Source organism: Leuciscus leuciscus, assembly GCF_965113295.1.
Source record: "Leuciscus leuciscus genome assembly, chromosome: 3".
Taxonomy (NCBI): Eukaryota; Metazoa; Chordata; class Actinopteri; order Cypriniformes; family Leuciscidae; genus Leuciscus; species Leuciscus leuciscus.
Genome location: NC_138727.1, coordinates 56,688,851 through 56,705,244, shown reverse-complemented (window position 1 = coordinate 56,705,244; position 16,394 = coordinate 56,688,851). Strand labels below are relative to the sequence as shown.

General features: G+C 41.9%; 1 protein-coding gene and 1 long non-coding RNA gene across 2 annotated transcripts in view; one reads left to right on the top strand and one right to left on the bottom strand.

The window, feature by feature from the left end:
• The window catches only part of LOC309493632 (hemicentin-1-like), an 82,505-nt gene that overhangs the window by 36,767 nt on the left and 29,344 nt on the right, over positions 1 to 16,394 (top strand). Inside the window, exons 11-17 of the mRNA XM_082162778.1 lie at positions 4,623 to 4,964; positions 5,063 to 5,311; positions 5,399 to 5,656; positions 5,745 to 5,999; positions 6,130 to 6,384; positions 8,689 to 8,946; positions 9,078 to 9,335. Coding sequence (XP_082018904.1) covers positions 4,623 to 4,964; positions 5,063 to 5,311; positions 5,399 to 5,656; positions 5,745 to 5,999; positions 6,130 to 6,384; positions 8,689 to 8,946; positions 9,078 to 9,335 — 1,875 coding nt within the window. The remainder of the gene's footprint in view (positions 1 to 4,622; positions 4,965 to 5,062; positions 5,312 to 5,398; positions 5,657 to 5,744; positions 6,000 to 6,129; positions 6,385 to 8,688; positions 8,947 to 9,077; positions 9,336 to 16,394) is intronic.
• On the bottom strand, positions 10,815 to 16,379 carry LOC309494015. Its single transcript, XR_014204192.1, has 2 exons — positions 13,128 to 16,379; positions 10,815 to 12,877 (listed from the first exon to the last, which is right to left on the bottom strand). It is a non-coding gene; the product is annotated as an uncharacterized lncRNA (long non-coding RNA).

Genomic DNA, 16,394 nt, shown 5'->3' with positions numbered 1-16,394 from the left:
AGAGTTACACTTTAACACACATTGTGTGATAAAAATATACACAACATGTGTCAAAATACCATCAACACATGCTGTGTGTTGTTTTTTAACACATCTCTTTTTAAAGTGTGGATCTCAAACTGTAGAATCTCAAGACTACAAAATGAGACATCAAGCATATAGTAAAAGATGTATACTCTGAATGACAGTGAATCAGGTCACTACATGCTGCTGATGTTGTCATCATCAAAACATATTGTGAGCAGGTCATGTTTTCTCTTGCAGTAACACATATGCTTTATAAACACAATGTTGGAACAGTCAGAGAAAACCTATCATCAAATAATTAAAAAGGTCAAGAGCTCAACTAAAGCAAACACTGACCAGCAAAATGGTGATTTGAAATGAAAAATTCCATAAAACATTACTGTCTAAACTTCTGTTGAATCTCAAGTAGATATATGACAGGAATAAAGTCAAACTGGTAATATTAAAGGTTTAGTTCACCCAAAAATGAAAATTATGTCATTAGTGACTCACCCTCGTGTCGTTCCAAGCCCGTAAGACCTCCGTTCATCTTCAGAACACAGTTAAAGATATTTTAGATTTAGTCCGAGAGCTTTCTGTCCCTCCATTGAAAATGTATGTACGGTATACTGTCCATGTCCAGAAAGGTAATATAGACATCATCAAAGTAGTCCATGTGACATCAGGGGGTTAGTTAGAATTTTTTGAAGCATCGAAAACACATTTTGGTCCAAAAATAACAAAAACTACGACTTTATTCAGCATTGTATTCTCTCCCGGGTCTGTTGTCAATCCGCGTTCACGACTCCGCAGTGACGCTGCTGACGTACATTTACATTTACATTTAGTCATTTAGCAGACGCCCTTATCCAAAGCGACTTACAAATTAGGACTAAGTTCAGCGAGTCATCATAAAGAGGCAAAAGCAACAACAACGCAGGAAGTGCTCAAAATACGAAGTTCAGGTATTATTCAGAGTAGCATAAGCCTGATAAGTGATGTTTCAAAGGGAAAGGTTTTTTTTTTTTTTTTTTTTTTTTTTTTTTCTATAAGGTTAAGTGCTCACGGAAGAGATTGGTTTTCAGCTGTTTTTTGAATGTTGTCAGGGATTCTGCATTCCGGATGAGGATGGGGAGAGCGTTCCACCAGCATGGAACTGTAAATGAGAATGTTCTGGAAAGTGATTTTGTGGCTTTCTGTGATGGAACCACGAGACGTCGCTCGTTGACCGATCGTAGGTGTCTGGTAGGGATGTAGACTCGTAGGAGTGAGTGAAAGTAGGAGGGAGCTGAGCCTGTGATAGTTCTGTAAGCAAGCGTCAGTGCCTTGAACTTGATGCGAGCAGCTAGAGGTAGCCAGTGCAGAGAGATGAACAGAGGAGTGACGTGGGCCCTCTTGGGCTCGTTGAAGACAAGACGAGCTGCAGCATTCTGGATCATCTGTAGGGGTTTGGTCGCACATGCTGGGAGTCCAGCCAGAAGGGCATTGCAGTAGTCAAGCCTAGAGATGACCAGGGCCTGGACGATAAGTTGTGTTGCATGCTCAGTTAGGAAAGGCCTGATCTTCCTGATGTTGTGCAGTGCAAACCTGCATGATCGAGCTGTCTTTGAAATGTGATCTGTGAAGGTCAGCTGGTCATCAAACGTTACTCCAAGATTTCTGACCGATCTTGATGGGGTGATTAATGATGACTCTAGCTGGATGGTGAAGTCGTGCTGTAGAGACGGATTGGCAGGGAGGACGAGAAGCTCAGTCTTTGCCAGGTTGAGCTGCAGGTGGTGTTCCTTCATCCATGTGGAGATGTCCGCCAGACAGCTTGAGACCCGTGCAGCTACTGTGGGATCATCTGGTTGAAAGGAGAGGAAGAGCTGTGTGTCATCAGCATAGCAGTGGTAGGAAAAACCGTGTGCCTGTATAATGGTTCCCAGTGATGTGGTGTAGATGGAGAAGAGGAGGGGACCAAGAACTGAACCCTGGGGAACCCCTGTGGTCAGCTGATGTGCTCTGGATACCTCGCCTCTCCATGCGACCTTGAAGGACCTACCTGTGAGATAGGACTCAAACCAGTGGAGTGAAGTTCCTGTGATGCCCAGTGATGAGAGGGTGGACAGAAGGATCTGATGATTCACTGTGTCGAAGGCAGCAGACAGATCCAGGAGAATGAGGACTGAAGATTTGGAAGCAGCTTTTGCGATCCGTAGGGCTTCTGTGACTGACAGTAATGCAGTCTCAGTTGAATGTCCTTTCTTGAAGCCAGATTGGTTGACATCCAGCTGGTTGTTTAGAGACAAGAAGGATGTTAGTTGGTTGAAGACAGCTCTTTCAAGTGTCTTCGCAATGAATGGTAGGAGAGAGATAGGTCTGTAATTCTCTACCAATGATGTGTTTAGCGTTGGTTTTTTGAGCAGTGGAGTAACCCGAGCCTGCTTGAATGCTGTAGGGAAGGTGCCAGTGTGGAGGGATGAGTTGATGATGTGTGTGAGTGATGGTAGAAGTGTGGGAGAGATGGCTTGTAGAAGGTGTGAGGGGATGGGGTCAAGCGGGCAGGTGGTAGGGTGACTGGAGAGGAGAAGTGTAGATACTTCTTCCTCGGTTAGCGAAGAAAAGGAGGACAGAGGGGTATTGGCTGTGGAAGGGGTCGGTCTGGGTTCCTGTGTGTGTGGAGCTGAGAACTGACTGCTGATAGCTGTTGTTTTGTTGGTGAAGAAGGTCGCAAAATCGTCAGCAGTTAAGGAGGAGGCGGGAGGTGGTGGAGGTGGACAGAGGAGAGAGTTGAATGTCTTGAAGAGTAATCGTGTGTTGGAGGAGCTGTTGATCTTGTTGTGGAAGTATGAAGATTTTGCAGCATGAACATCAACAGAAAAGGAGGAGAGGAGAGATTGATACATACTCAGGTCAGATGCGTCTTTTGATTTGTGCCATTTCCTCTCCGCTGCCCTGAGTTTGGTCCGGTGTTCCCGAAGAACCTCAGATAACCAGGGGTTAGAGGGAGTAGTGCGTGCTGGCCTGGAGGAGAGAGGGCAGATAATGTCTAGAGAAGAGATTAGAGTGGAGCATAAGGTGTCCGTTGCGGTATTCACATCCAGAGATGAGAATTGTGAGGGTGGGGGAAGAGAGGATGACACGGCAGAGGAGAGATGGGAGGGGGAAAGTGAGCGCAGGTTTCGTCTGAAAGTGACTGGTGGTGGGGGTGGTGGTGCAGGGGTAGAGAGTTGTAGACTGAAAGTAATGAGGAAATGATCTGAAACGTGGAGAGGTGTCACCAGGATGTTTTCTGTGGTGCAGTTGCGTGTGTAAACCAGGTCCAGTTGGTTGCCTGATTTGTGAGTAGCTGTGGTGATGAGTCGTTTGAGATCGAAAGAGGCTAGGAGAGAGGTGAAGTCTGTTGCATGTGGCTTTTCGAGATGAATGTTGAAGTCACCGAAGACTAGAAGTGGGGTGCCGTCCTCAGGGAAAGTGGACAGCAGCACATCCAGCTCATCTACAAAGTTACCCAGCTGACCTGGGGGGCGATAAATGACTACAATATGGATTTTAATGGGTGTTGTAAGTGTAATAGCATGATATTCAAATGAGTTGTTGTTGCATAGAGAAGAGAGCGTGGAGTATTTGCAATTGTTAGAAACGAGAAGCCCTGTACCCCCACCTCTCCCAGACTGGCGAGGGGAGTGGGAGAAGGAGAAATTGCTAGAGAGAGCAGCAGGGGTTGCTGAGTCTTCTGGACGAATCCAGGTCTCAGTCAGCCCCAAGATACTAAGAGTAGAATGAGATGCAAAGGCTGGAATGAAGTCAGCTTTATTGACTGCTGACTGACAATTCCATAGACCCACGGAAAGAGAGAGAGGAGTATGTGAGGATGTGAGGATGGGACGCAGATTGGCAGTATTGCGCTGCCTATTGCGCGTGATGAAAGGACGGTGCCGAGAGATAACAGGAATGTATTGAAAGCACATGTTGATTAAGGTGAACAATAAGGTAAGTAGAGGGAAGAGAAAGGGAAGAGGAGATACTTAAGTGCCTTTCTGGTGTCCTTGCTCGGTGGAGTCGCGCAGGTAGAGTCGCTGGTCTTTTCCCGAGTCGGTCTTCACACGAGGAGGCTAAACACGAGAGCTGAACGCTTCCGCTGACGCTTCCGCGACAGCGCGCAAATTACACAGATATACGGATAATGCTTTCACCGCTTGAGTGAGTACAGCTGTTTCGGTCGGGCAATTAAGTGTAAATAACGCGAAAATGTGGCAATTCCAACCTGCTAGGAGCAAAGGCTTAAGTGCAAATGTAACAATAATTTTAATTTTCACTCGCGGCTGTTGTTAATTGTGCCAACGCGTCTCTCTAAAATACAGAATTATGTGAAGTTAAAAATACAAAGTAACAATAGGATCGAAGATAGGCTTACCTTGACTAAAAACAACAATGAAATAACAGGGTGAACACAGTATTCTGGCAAAAGCACTTGCGCGTTCTAGCTGTGCCTCTAGTATGCTTGTCGCTGCTCCTGGTAAGACGCTGCTGACGTGTTATCTGGTGTGCCGGAGCTTCTTTTACAGTTTGAGGGAGACACGTCAGCAGCGTCTTACGTCAGCAGTGATAACTTGATAAATTCTGTGTTTCAGGGGTTTCTAGTGATGATTGGAGTGTGAGTTACAGTCCTTCACACATCTGTGCACTAAAGAACTCAACAGTGATAATGAGCTGCACGTATACATACCCTACTGGACATCAGATCATGAAAGTGTTCTGGACCAACGAGTCTATAAAGGGTAAAGAGCCTCCAGATCTGTCTAATGACCCTGAATACAGTCAGAGGCTTCAGTATCTGGGAGATAAACAGCAGAACTGCACCGTCAGACTGAGTCATGTGACACTGAAGGATTCACACATGTACTATTTCAGATTCATCACTGATAAAGAAATGAAATGGACTGGTGCTCCAGGAGTTACTCTTACTGTCACAGGTGACTTTGATGAGGTTCATCTCTTCTTCTGTGCATTATGTTGAATAATAATCAGTGTATGACAGCAGCACTAGATATAATGTGTGTGTTGTGTTCAGATCTTCAGGTGGAGTCTCCTGAGAGAGTGACAGAGGGAGATTCAGTCAATCTGAGATGTAAAAGCAGCTGCGCTCTGACTGACAGAGCAACATTCATCTGGTACAGAAACTCACAGCCATTAACTGAGAGAAGAGACAGAAACAATGAACTCCTGCTGCAGTCAGTCAGAAGAGAGGATTCAGGCAGATATAGCTGTGCTGTAGACGGACACACTCACATCTCTCCTGCTGTTCAGCTCAATGTCATGTGTGAGTGCAGATTAATTTAGTCTTTTTAATAACCAGAGATTGTGTTTGAATGAGATGATTTAAATATTTAATGTTTGTCCTTTTTAGACCCTCCCAGGAGCGTCTCAGTGTCCATCAGTCCATCTGGTGTAATAGTGGAGGGAGATTCAGTGACTCTGAACTGCATCAGTGACTCAAACCCTCCTGCAGAAATCAGCTGGTTTAAAGGAAAAAGGAAGATTTTGCAATCTGGTGAAACCTACAGCATCACTAATATTAAGTCTGAGTCCAGTGGAGACTATCATTGCTCTGCTATAAATAAACATGGATCTCAGACTTCTGCTGCTGTGAATGTGAATATCATGTGTAAGTCTGCCTTTATTTCTGGAAGAGTATTTTTGCAATGATTTCTCACTGCATGTCATTTTACACTTTTTTTTTTTTGTCTTAACAGATCCTCCCAGGAATGTCTCAGTGTTGATAAGTGGATCTGGTGTAATAGTGGAGGGAGATTCAGTGACTCTGAACTGCATCAGTGACTCAAACCCTCCTGCAGAAATCAGCTGGATTAAAGGAGGAACGATTGTAGGATCTGGAAGAGTCTTCAGCATCTCAAAGATCAGCTCTGATGACAGTGGAGAATACAAGTGCAAGTCTATCACTAAACATGGAGGGAAATACTCTGATACTGTGACTTTAAACGTCATGTGTGAGTTTATTATAAAAAAACAAGATGCTATAGAACATCCCAGCATGTTTATAATGATTTTCATCAATAATTAGTTGCAAAAAATGTTTTTATGATCCTTGTAACAATTATGTTTGGTGATTCTTATTAGACCCTCCCAGGAGCGTCTCAGTGTCCATCAGTCCATCTGGTGTAATAGTGGAGGGAGATTCAGTGACTCTGAACTGCATCAGTGACTCAAACCCTCCTGCAGAAATCAGCTGGATTAAAGGAGGAACGATTGTAGGATCTGGAAGAGTCTTCAGCATCTCAAAGATCAGCTCTGATGAAAGTGGAGAATACAAGTGCAAGTCCATCAATGAACATGGAGAGAAATACTCTGATAATGTGACTTTAAACGTCTTTTGTGAGTAATGATGGTTCAGTGCACTACAAAATCCCCATTGTATAATCAACACTAGTCATAACACATATGGTAAAGTAAAAGTGGAAGCAGTGTTAAAGTTAATGAGATAATTAGGTGATTAAGGGATGATGAGCATGAATGATGAACACCTGCTGTTAATAACCAGACTCACTGAAGGAAAGAGAAACACTAAGGACCCTATCTTGCACCCAGTGCAATTGACTTTGTACACAGACGCATGTATCATTCCTATTTTGCACCCGACGCACAGCGGACTTTTTCCCTCCACAGACGCACATCGGTAAATTAGGGAATGAACTTGCACTCCCGGGGGCAGTTCAGCGAAAAGAGGAGGCATGTTCCGGCGCATATGTTCCCTGGTGCTATTTTGCAGTTTCAGAAAACAATTCCGCCACTGACCAGGAAAAACCTAGTCTAAAGTCAGTGGCGCGTTATTCAGATGCTATTTTAAGGGCAAATGCTTGGCCATAATGTAGCATGTGCACAACGTGCATACACTTTGCTTCTCTCATCTACACAGACGCAGCAGTTCCCATTTTTGCAAACCATACATAATTACAAGAAAAAATATTACCACATGAGGGAAATCATTGTGGTATCCATGAAGATGTGAAAAAAAATAGGCAAAAATCTAGCTTACACATTTACCCAAATTAGTATATGCCATGTTTAATCGAAGCTAATTTGTGTGGGTTTCTCCCATCCCCATACAATGTCACTTCTCTGTCTTTTACGGCCCTGACGAGAACGTCGGTCTTCTCGGCTGTGAACCACTCCTGGCGTGCGCCTGGCCAATCCACCGTTATAAAAACAATCTTTCATGGAACAAGCGCGCTTGCTCTTAAAGGGAATGTGAGATGACACTCTGATTAGTTAATTGCACGTTACGCCCAAACCACACCTATGAGTAATGTAGCTACTTCAGACCAACCCATTTTAGATTTGAGTCGGGCACAAGAGTCATTTATCCCGCCGGTATAATAGCAACAGCGCCCAAGATCCGCCCACAAAGTTGCTTGCATTTCGCGTTTGATACTTGCATTTCAGATCGTTAAAATAGGGCCCAAGAACTACAACTGGCTTCTAGCCACAGCATTAGAGGAAATCAACAAAAGATTAAAGAAGACAATACATCTCTGAACATCTTAGCAGAGGAGGATTAAACAACTCCACAAACAACATTACCAGCTTCACTTATTACTAACCAGATAAACTTTATTTCTGTCAGATGCCTTGAAATTTTTTTATTTTTTTTTGAGAATTAAAAGAGGTTTAGATGATGATGTTTTATTGAAAATGTCTGGCCACCATTATGATGATCAGTGTTTTACTTTAGTTGGGCAGTTTCACTTGACTTTTTATGTGCTCTTTAAAAAAGGAAGCCAGAAACAAAGATGATCAGATGAAATAGTTTTTATCATCATAATGTAAAATGATTCACTAATCTCACCATAAACAAAAATTGGCTATTTGAAAACTTGGAGTAGCCATTGAAAATGTCCCACCTTAGCTTCCTGTTTCAATGGAAATAAAGGGTATATTTACACGATATGCTTAAAACGTTTTTCCTTTGAGTTTTCCGAGTACAGACGACACCATTGTCAAAACGGTCCCCATTCACACGGATCCGCAAAAAAGATAAAAAGCGCTGTATTCTGCTGCCAGGCCATTAGATGGCAATGAAACACTACAGACTGAACATAATATGCATGTGCATGACGTCATCCTCTTCAGAGATTCACGTTTTTGCTGTTTACAAAAACTTGCATTTTGGAACCCGTTTTCAAAAGTTTGTGTTTTCAGGCACCCAAAATGCCGTTGTTGTGTAAATGAATGGCCAAAACAGCTACAAAGTTTTGCGATTTTAGTTGAAAACGGTGTCGTGTAAACAGCCCCTAGGTCAATGTATAATAAAAAAGCTGTGAATTCTAAGTCACTTCAGTTGGCCTTTAATGTATTTATCTTCAGTTAATTTCATCTAAGGCTGTGTTTGAAGTCAGTTCTGGTTCTTTTGTTTCTCTTTTTTTTCTGTTTTGTCCTCTTTCCTTCTGTGATTCTGCTCATTATCATCAAGTGTCACCACTAATGGTCAATCATAACTCAATTAATCATTTAATTATCTAATTAACTTTAACATTGCTTCAGTGTTACTCTAACACTCAGTAGAGGGCACTGAGCATATTTAATTTAGCTCTGGGAATTTTGCCAGGTTTCTGTGATCAAACAAATTTGAGTACTAACAAATGCAAAACATGAGTATAGAGTTTAATTTGTCCTTTGCAGACTCACCCAGGAATGTCTCAGTGTCCATCAGTCCATCTGGTGTAATAGTGGAGGGAGATTCAGTGACTCTGAACTGCATCAGTGACTCAAACCCTCCTGCTCTGAACTTCAGCTGGATTAAAGGAGGAACGATTGTAGGATCTGGAAGAATCTACAGCATCTCAAAGATCAGCTCTGATGACAGTGGAGAATACAAGTGCAAGTCCATCAATGAACATGGAGGGACATACTCTGATACTGTGACTTTAAACGTCATGTGTGAGTTTATTATAAAAAAAACAAGATGCTGTAGAACATCCCAGCATGTTTATAATGATTTTCATCAATAATTATTTGCACTTTTTTTTTTAATGATCCTTGTAACAATTATGTTTGGTGATTCTTATTAGATCTTCCCAGGAGCGTCTCAGTGTTGATGAGTGGATCTGGTGTAATAGTGGAGGGAGATTCAGTGACTCTGAACTGCATCAGTGACTCAAACCCTCCTGCTCTGAACTTTACGTGGTTTAAAGGAGGAACATTTGTTGAATCTGGAAGAATCTTCAGCATCTCAAAGATCAGCTCTGATGACAGTGGAGAATACAAGTGCAATTCCATCAATAAACATGGAGAGAAATACTCTGATAATGTGACTTTAAACGTCTTTTGTGAGTAATGATGGCTCAGTGCACTACAAAATCCCCATTATATAATCAACACTAGTCAAAACACATATGGTAAAGTGGAAGCAGTTTTAAAGTTAATGAGATAATTAGGTGATTAATTAAGGGATGATGAGCATGAATGATGAATACCTGCTGTTAACAATCAGAATCACTGAAGGAAAGAGAAACACTAAGGACCCTATCTTGCACCCAGCGCAATTGACTTTGTACACAGACGCATGTATCATTTCTATTTTGCACCCGACGCACAACAGACTTTTTCCCTCCACAGACGCACATCGGTAAATTAGGGAATGAACTTGCGCTCCCGGGGGCAGTTCAGCGAAAAGAGGAGGCATGTTCCGGCACAAATGTTCCCTGGTGCTATTTTGCAGTTTCAGAAAACAATTCCGCCACTGACCAGGAAAAACCTAGTCTAAAGTCAGTGGCGCGTTATTCAGATGCTATTTTAAGGGCAAATGCTTGGCCATAATGTAGCATGTGCACAAGGTGCATACACAATGCTTCTCTCATCTACACAGACGCAGCAGTTCCCATTTTTGCAAACCATACATAATTACAAAGAAAAATATTACCACATGAGGGAAATCATTGTGGTATCCATGAAGATGTGAAAAAAATAGGCAAAAATCTAGCTTACACATTTACCCAAATTAGTATATGCCTGTTTAATCAAAGCTAATTTGTGTGGGTTTCTCCCATCCCCATACAATGTCACTTCTCTGTCTTTTACGGCCCTGACGAGAACCTCTGTCTTCTAGGCTGTGAACCGCTCCTGGCGTGCGCCTGGCCAATCCGCCGTTATAAAAACAATCTTTCATGGAACAAGCGCGCTTGCTCTTAAAGGGAATGTGAGATGACGCTCTGATTAGTTAATTGCACCTTACGCCCAAACCACACCTATGAGTAATGTAGCTACTTCAGACCAACCCATTTTAGATTTGAGTCGGGCACAAGAGTCATTTATCCCGCCGGTATAATAGCAACAGCGCCCAAGATCTGCCCACAAAGTTGCTTGCGTTTCGCGTTTGATACTTGCATTTCAGATCGTTAAAATAGGGCCCAAGAACTACAACTGACTTCTAGCCACAGCATTAGAGGAAATCAACAGAAGATTAAAGAAGACAATAAATCTCTGAACATCTTAGCAGAGGAGGATTAAACAACTCCACAAACAACATTACCAGCTTCACTTATTACTAACCAGATAAACTTTATTTCTGTCAGATGCCTTGACATTGTTTTTTTTTTTTTTGAATTAAAAGAGGTTTAGATGATGATGTTTTATCGAAAATGTCTGGCGACCATTATGATGATCAGTGTTTTACTTTAGTTGGGCAGTTTCACTTGACTTTTTATGTGCTCTTTAAAAAAGGAAGCCAGAAACAAAGATGATCAGATGAAATAGTTTTTATCATCATAAGGTTAAATGATTCACTAATCTCACCATAAAGGCAAGGCAAGGCAAGGCAAGTTTATTTATATAGCACATTTCATACACAATGGCAATTCAAAGTGCTTTACATAGAAGAAATAAAAATAATAAAAAGAAATAAGAATAATTAAAACAGTTTAGAAAAATAAAATGAAATACAGTACAGTACAGTCGGACGAACAGTGGCACAGTGCTCATTCAGTAAATGCATAGCTAAACAAAAGTGTTTTGAGTCTGGATTTGAATGTGACTACTGTAGGAGCACATCTGATCTCTTCTGGAAGCTGGTTCCAGCTGTGGCTGGCATAATAGCTAAAAGCAGACTCACCATGCTTAGAGTGAACCCTTGGTATTTCTAGCTGATATGATCCTAATGATCTGAGTGATCTGTTGGGTTTATATTCAGTGAGCATATCTGCAATGTATTGAGGTCCTAGGCCATTGAATGATTTATATACCAGTAATAATACTTTAAAATCAATCCTAAATCTAACTGGGAGCCAGTGTAAAGACCTGAGGACTGGTGTGATATGTTCATATTTTCTGGTTCTGCTCAGAATCCTAGCGGCAGCGTTCTGTATGAGCTGCAACTGTCTTATGGTCTTTTTGGGAAGGCCAGTGAGGAGTCCATTACAATAATCCACCCTGCTGGTGATGAAAGCATGCACAAGTTTCTCTAAGTCTTGTCTGGAAACAAAGCATCTAATTCTTGCAATATTTTTCAGATGATAGTATGCTGATTTAGTTATTGCTTTGACATGACTACTGAAACTAAGGTCTGACTCTAGTGTCACACCAAGATTCCTGACTTGATTTTTAGTTGTTTGACCCCTGGAGTGAAGGTATGCGTTCACCTTGAGAACTTCATCTTTGTTTCCAAATGCAATGACTTCAGATTTATCTTTATTTAACTGAAGAAAGTTTTGGCACATCCAACTGTTGACTTCATCAATGCATTGGCACAGGGAGTCAATGGGGCTGTAATCATTAGGCGATAGGGCTAAGTACAGCTGTGTGTCGTCTGCATAGCTGTGGTAAGCAATTTGGTTCTTTCTCATTATTTGGCTCATTGGGAGCATATACAGGTTGAACAGGAGTGGCGCAAGAATTGAGCCTTGAGGGACTCCGCATGTCATGGATGTCCACTCAGACTTATGGTCTCCTATACTCACATAATAACCTCTCTCATCTAAGTATGACCTGAACCATTTTAGGACTATCCCAGAAAGCCCCACCCAGTTTTCCAGCCTGTCAAGAAGTATGTTATGATCGACAGTGTCAAATGCAGCACTGAGGTCGAGTAGTACCAGCACTGATAATTTTCCTGAATCAGTATTTAAGCGAATATCGTTTATTATCTTTATGAGCGCTGTCTCTGTGCTGTGGTGCGGTCGGAAACCAGATTGAAAATTGTCAAAGTATCCATTCGAGCTTAAGAATTTGTTCAGCTGAGTGAAGACAACTTTTTCTATGATCTTGCCTATGAAAGGAAGATTTGAGATCGGTCTATAGTTGCTTAATATGGTCTTATTCAGATTGTTCTTTTTCAGGAGGGGCTTGACAACTGCAGTTTTCAGGGAGTTTGGAAAACTCCCAGAGAGAAGTGAGGCATTTACCACTTCTAGAAGATCTGCTTCTAAACTGTTTAGCACACTTTTAAAAAAAGATGTGGGAAGTGTGTCAAGAGCGCATGTTGATGTTTTAAGGTGCTGTACGGTTTCTACCAAAATTTTGCCATCAATTTTATTGAAATCAGACAAAGTTACTACTTTTTCAGGTGGTCTGATCTGTCTGACCCCAGCGCAACTCAATGATGTGCTGATCACCTTTCTGATATTATTGATTTTGTCAGAGAAGAAGGAAGCAAACTCACTGCACTTGCTGTTTGAGAGCATTTCACTGGGAATCTGGCTTGGGGGGTTTGTCAGTCTCTCTACAGTAGCAAAAAGAGTGCGTGTGTTGTTTAAATTGCAGTTTATAATATTTGAGAAGAAAGTCTGTCTAGCTTTGCCTAGTTCCATATTGAAAGCATGAAGGCTGTCTTTGTAGATGTTATAATGGACTACAAGTTTTGTCTCCGCCACATGCGCTCTGCTTTTCTGCATTGTCTTTTCATATTTTGCACTGCTGTTGAGTTTCTCCAAGGTGCTTTTTGTCTGCCACTCTTCTTCCTGACTTTCACAGGAGCAATATCATCAATTGCACTTTTAACTTTTGAGTTAAAAGAATCAAGGAGAAAATCAACAGAGTCAGCAGATATGCTTGGTGTTAAGGAAATAGCCTTCATAAATAGTACACTAGTGTTCTCATTTAAGCATCTCTTCAAATCTCTTGTTGACAGACACAGATCTAGCTTCAGTGGCAGGAGAGATCAATATATCAAAGAAAATACAGAAATGATCAGACAGTGCTACATCCTTAATAACAATCGATGAAATGTTTAGACCCTTACTGATAAGTAAATCTAGAGTGTGTCCATGATTGTGTGTGGGTCCATGTACATGCTGAGTCAGATCAAAAGTTTTTAAAACAGTTTTGATTTCTTTTGCCATATTGTTTTCTGCATTATCTATGTGAATGTTAAAATCTCCAGCAATGGCAAAACAGTCAAACTCTGAGGTAATTGTTGATAACAGTTCTGTAAATTCCTCAGCAAAGGCTGGAGAATATTTTGGAGGCCTGTAAATAATGATGAGTAAAATGCGTGGAGCACCTTTTAATACAATACCCAGATATTCGAAAGACGAGTAGTTCCCAAATGATATTTGCTTACATTGATAAATATCTTTAAAAAGAGCAGCTAGACCCCCACCTCTCTTAACAGCTCTGCAGACACTCATAAAAGTAAAGTTAGGAGGGGCTGTTTCATTGAGGATTGTTGCACTGCAGCTGTCTACTAGCCAGGTTTCATTTAGAAGCATAAAATCCAGGTTGTTTGTGGTTATTAAGTCATTGACTAGAAGTGATTTATTTTTAAGTGAGCGGATGTTTAAAATTGCTAACTTAACAGTCTTACTTTTTTTCCCTACACCAATCTTAGTTAGACGTGCAATAGGCACCAGATTAGTTGAGTTTGCTGTACGGCTATTGAAGGCCTTAGACTTTCTATCTTGTAATAGAACAGCAATAGAGAAAGATACAGGCACACTGGGTTCCCGCTTGTTCTGTAAACATTTGAGAAAGTTACTGTTATCAAAACGGGGACCCGACATACATCACTGAGAGCTGGTATCAGTTGTTTTTGGTTCACCTCGAGCAGATGGAGGAGGGTGTGGGCCCTGGCGTTGTGGCAGAGGCCGAAGAGCTCTCACAGAGGCAGGGGGAGGGTGAGCTGGGCCTGCAGGCTTTGGTGGGAGCGGTGCCCTACGTTTTTTGGTTGATATCTGGGGGCTTGCAGCAAAAGAGTGTGATAGTCTGGTTCCAGCATGCACTAGTTCTTCCATTTTCTGTGAGAAGCACAGGAGTGGAGTTGCTGGCGAGAGGGTGAAAGTGTCTGGTGAAAGGGGCTGTTGCTCTGGTGTTATAGGAGGCTGTGATATGCTGTCCTGGCTTCCCTGGCTGTTTTCCAGGAAGTCGTCCTTGGGTGCTGAATCTTGGAGCAGTTCTAATATGTCTGTCTGTGGTGAGCTCTGTGGGCATGGCTCAGCTGAGATGGTGTCCGTGAGCAGAGGTTGTTGTGGCTCAGTGGTGTTATCATTGTCCTTGTGTGATATGTCAACATCATGTCCAATCTGAAGTGAAGTCCTGTGGTCATTCATACTGTGTCCAGGTGTGTGTGTGCCGTTCTGATTGAGTGGATTGGCACACACTGCAGAAGGATGATTGAGGGAGAAGTAGATATTGTCCTTTAACACTCTTGAACCAAGTTTGTTTGGGTGATGGCCATCCCGATGAAATAGTTGTCTCTGACTCCAGAAGAGATTGAAGTTGTCAATGAAGTTTACTCCTTTTATATTGCAGGTTTTTTGCAGCCATGTATTAATCCCAAGCAACAGTGAAAACCTGTTTGTTCCTCTTGCTGGGAGTGGTCCACTGATGAATGTCTGAACTTTCAGTTTTTTAAGTGTTTCAAAAAGTTCATTGAAATCCTTCTTAAGGAGTTCTGACTGCTCTTTATGAATGTCATTCTTCCCCACATGAATTATGAGTCGATTTGCAGTCTTATGTTTCATCAGAATGTTTTGAAGTTCCCTGTTTATATCAGAAGTTGTTGCTTGTGGAAGGCAGCACGTAGTTGTATCCCTGCTGCTAATGTTTCTGATTATGGAGTCCCCCACTATCAGAGTCCTGGGCTCGGCTGCGCTCTGAGCTGAGTGCCGCTGTCTGCTCGACCTTGAGCGCCAGTTAGCATCAGTGTTAGCTACTGGCTGATACAGTCTGTGTTCGATCACATTCATCACGTTTGGGGGTTCCTCATTTACATTCATTAGTACTTCAAATCTGTTCTCAAGATCTATAGGTGTTGGTAGGAGACCAATCTTTGCAATCTTTGTCAGAGCTGTATCTGGGGTAGAGGATGCTACTGCGGTAATATGTGAGGCTCGTGACAATCTGATGTCTCGAGTGCCTTTGGGTCTCGCTCCCTGTTTGTGCCATCGATTTGTAAGTCGATCGGCTTGTTTCTCTACCTGTCGAGGAGCACTAGTTTCATGGGACTCACCGGCTATATGCTGAGGGTGTCCCTGACGAAGCTCTCTTGTGTGTTCCGTCTGGTTTGGTGGTCCCGTAAATAACTTTGTTTCAAGAACTGCAATCCTTTGTAAAAGTCTGTGGCAGTTAGTGCAGCAAGTAGATTCCAGAAGAGGCATTTTCTCTCTTATCCTTGTAGGCTAATAAACAAAAATTGGCTATTTGAAAACTTGGAGTAGCCATTGAAAATGTCCCACCTTAGCTTCCTGTTTCAATGGAAATAAAGGGTATATTTACACGATATGCTTAAAACGTTTTTCCTTTGAGTTTTCCGAGTACAGACGACACCATTGTCAACACGGTCCCCATTCACACGGATCCGCAAAAAAGATAAAAAGCGCTGTATTCTGCTGCCAGGCCATTAGATGGCAATGAAACACTACAGACTGAACATAATATGCATGTGCATGACGTCATCCTCTTCAGAGATTCACGTTTTTGCTGTTTACAAAAACTTGCATTTTGGAACCCGTTTTCAAAAGTTTGTGTTTTCAGGCACCCAAAATGCCGTTGTTGTGTAAATGAATGGCCAAAACAGCTACAAAGTTTTGCGATTTTAGTTGAAAACGGTGTCGTGTAAACAGCCCCTAGGTCAATGTATAATAAAAAAGCTGTGAATTCTAAGTCACTTCAGTTGGCCTTTAATGTATTTATCTTCAGTTAATTTCATCTAAGGCTGTGTTTGAAGTCAGTTCTGGTTCTTTTGTTTCTCTTTTTTTTCTGTTTTGTCCTCTTTCCTTCTGTGATTCTGCTCATTATCATCAAGTGTCACCACTAATGGTCAATCATAACTCAATTAATCATTTAATTATCTAATTAACTTTAACATTGTTTCAGTGTTACTCTAACACTCAGTAGAGTGCTCTGAGCATATTTAATTTAGCTCTGGGAATTTTGCCAGGTTTCTGTGATCAAAC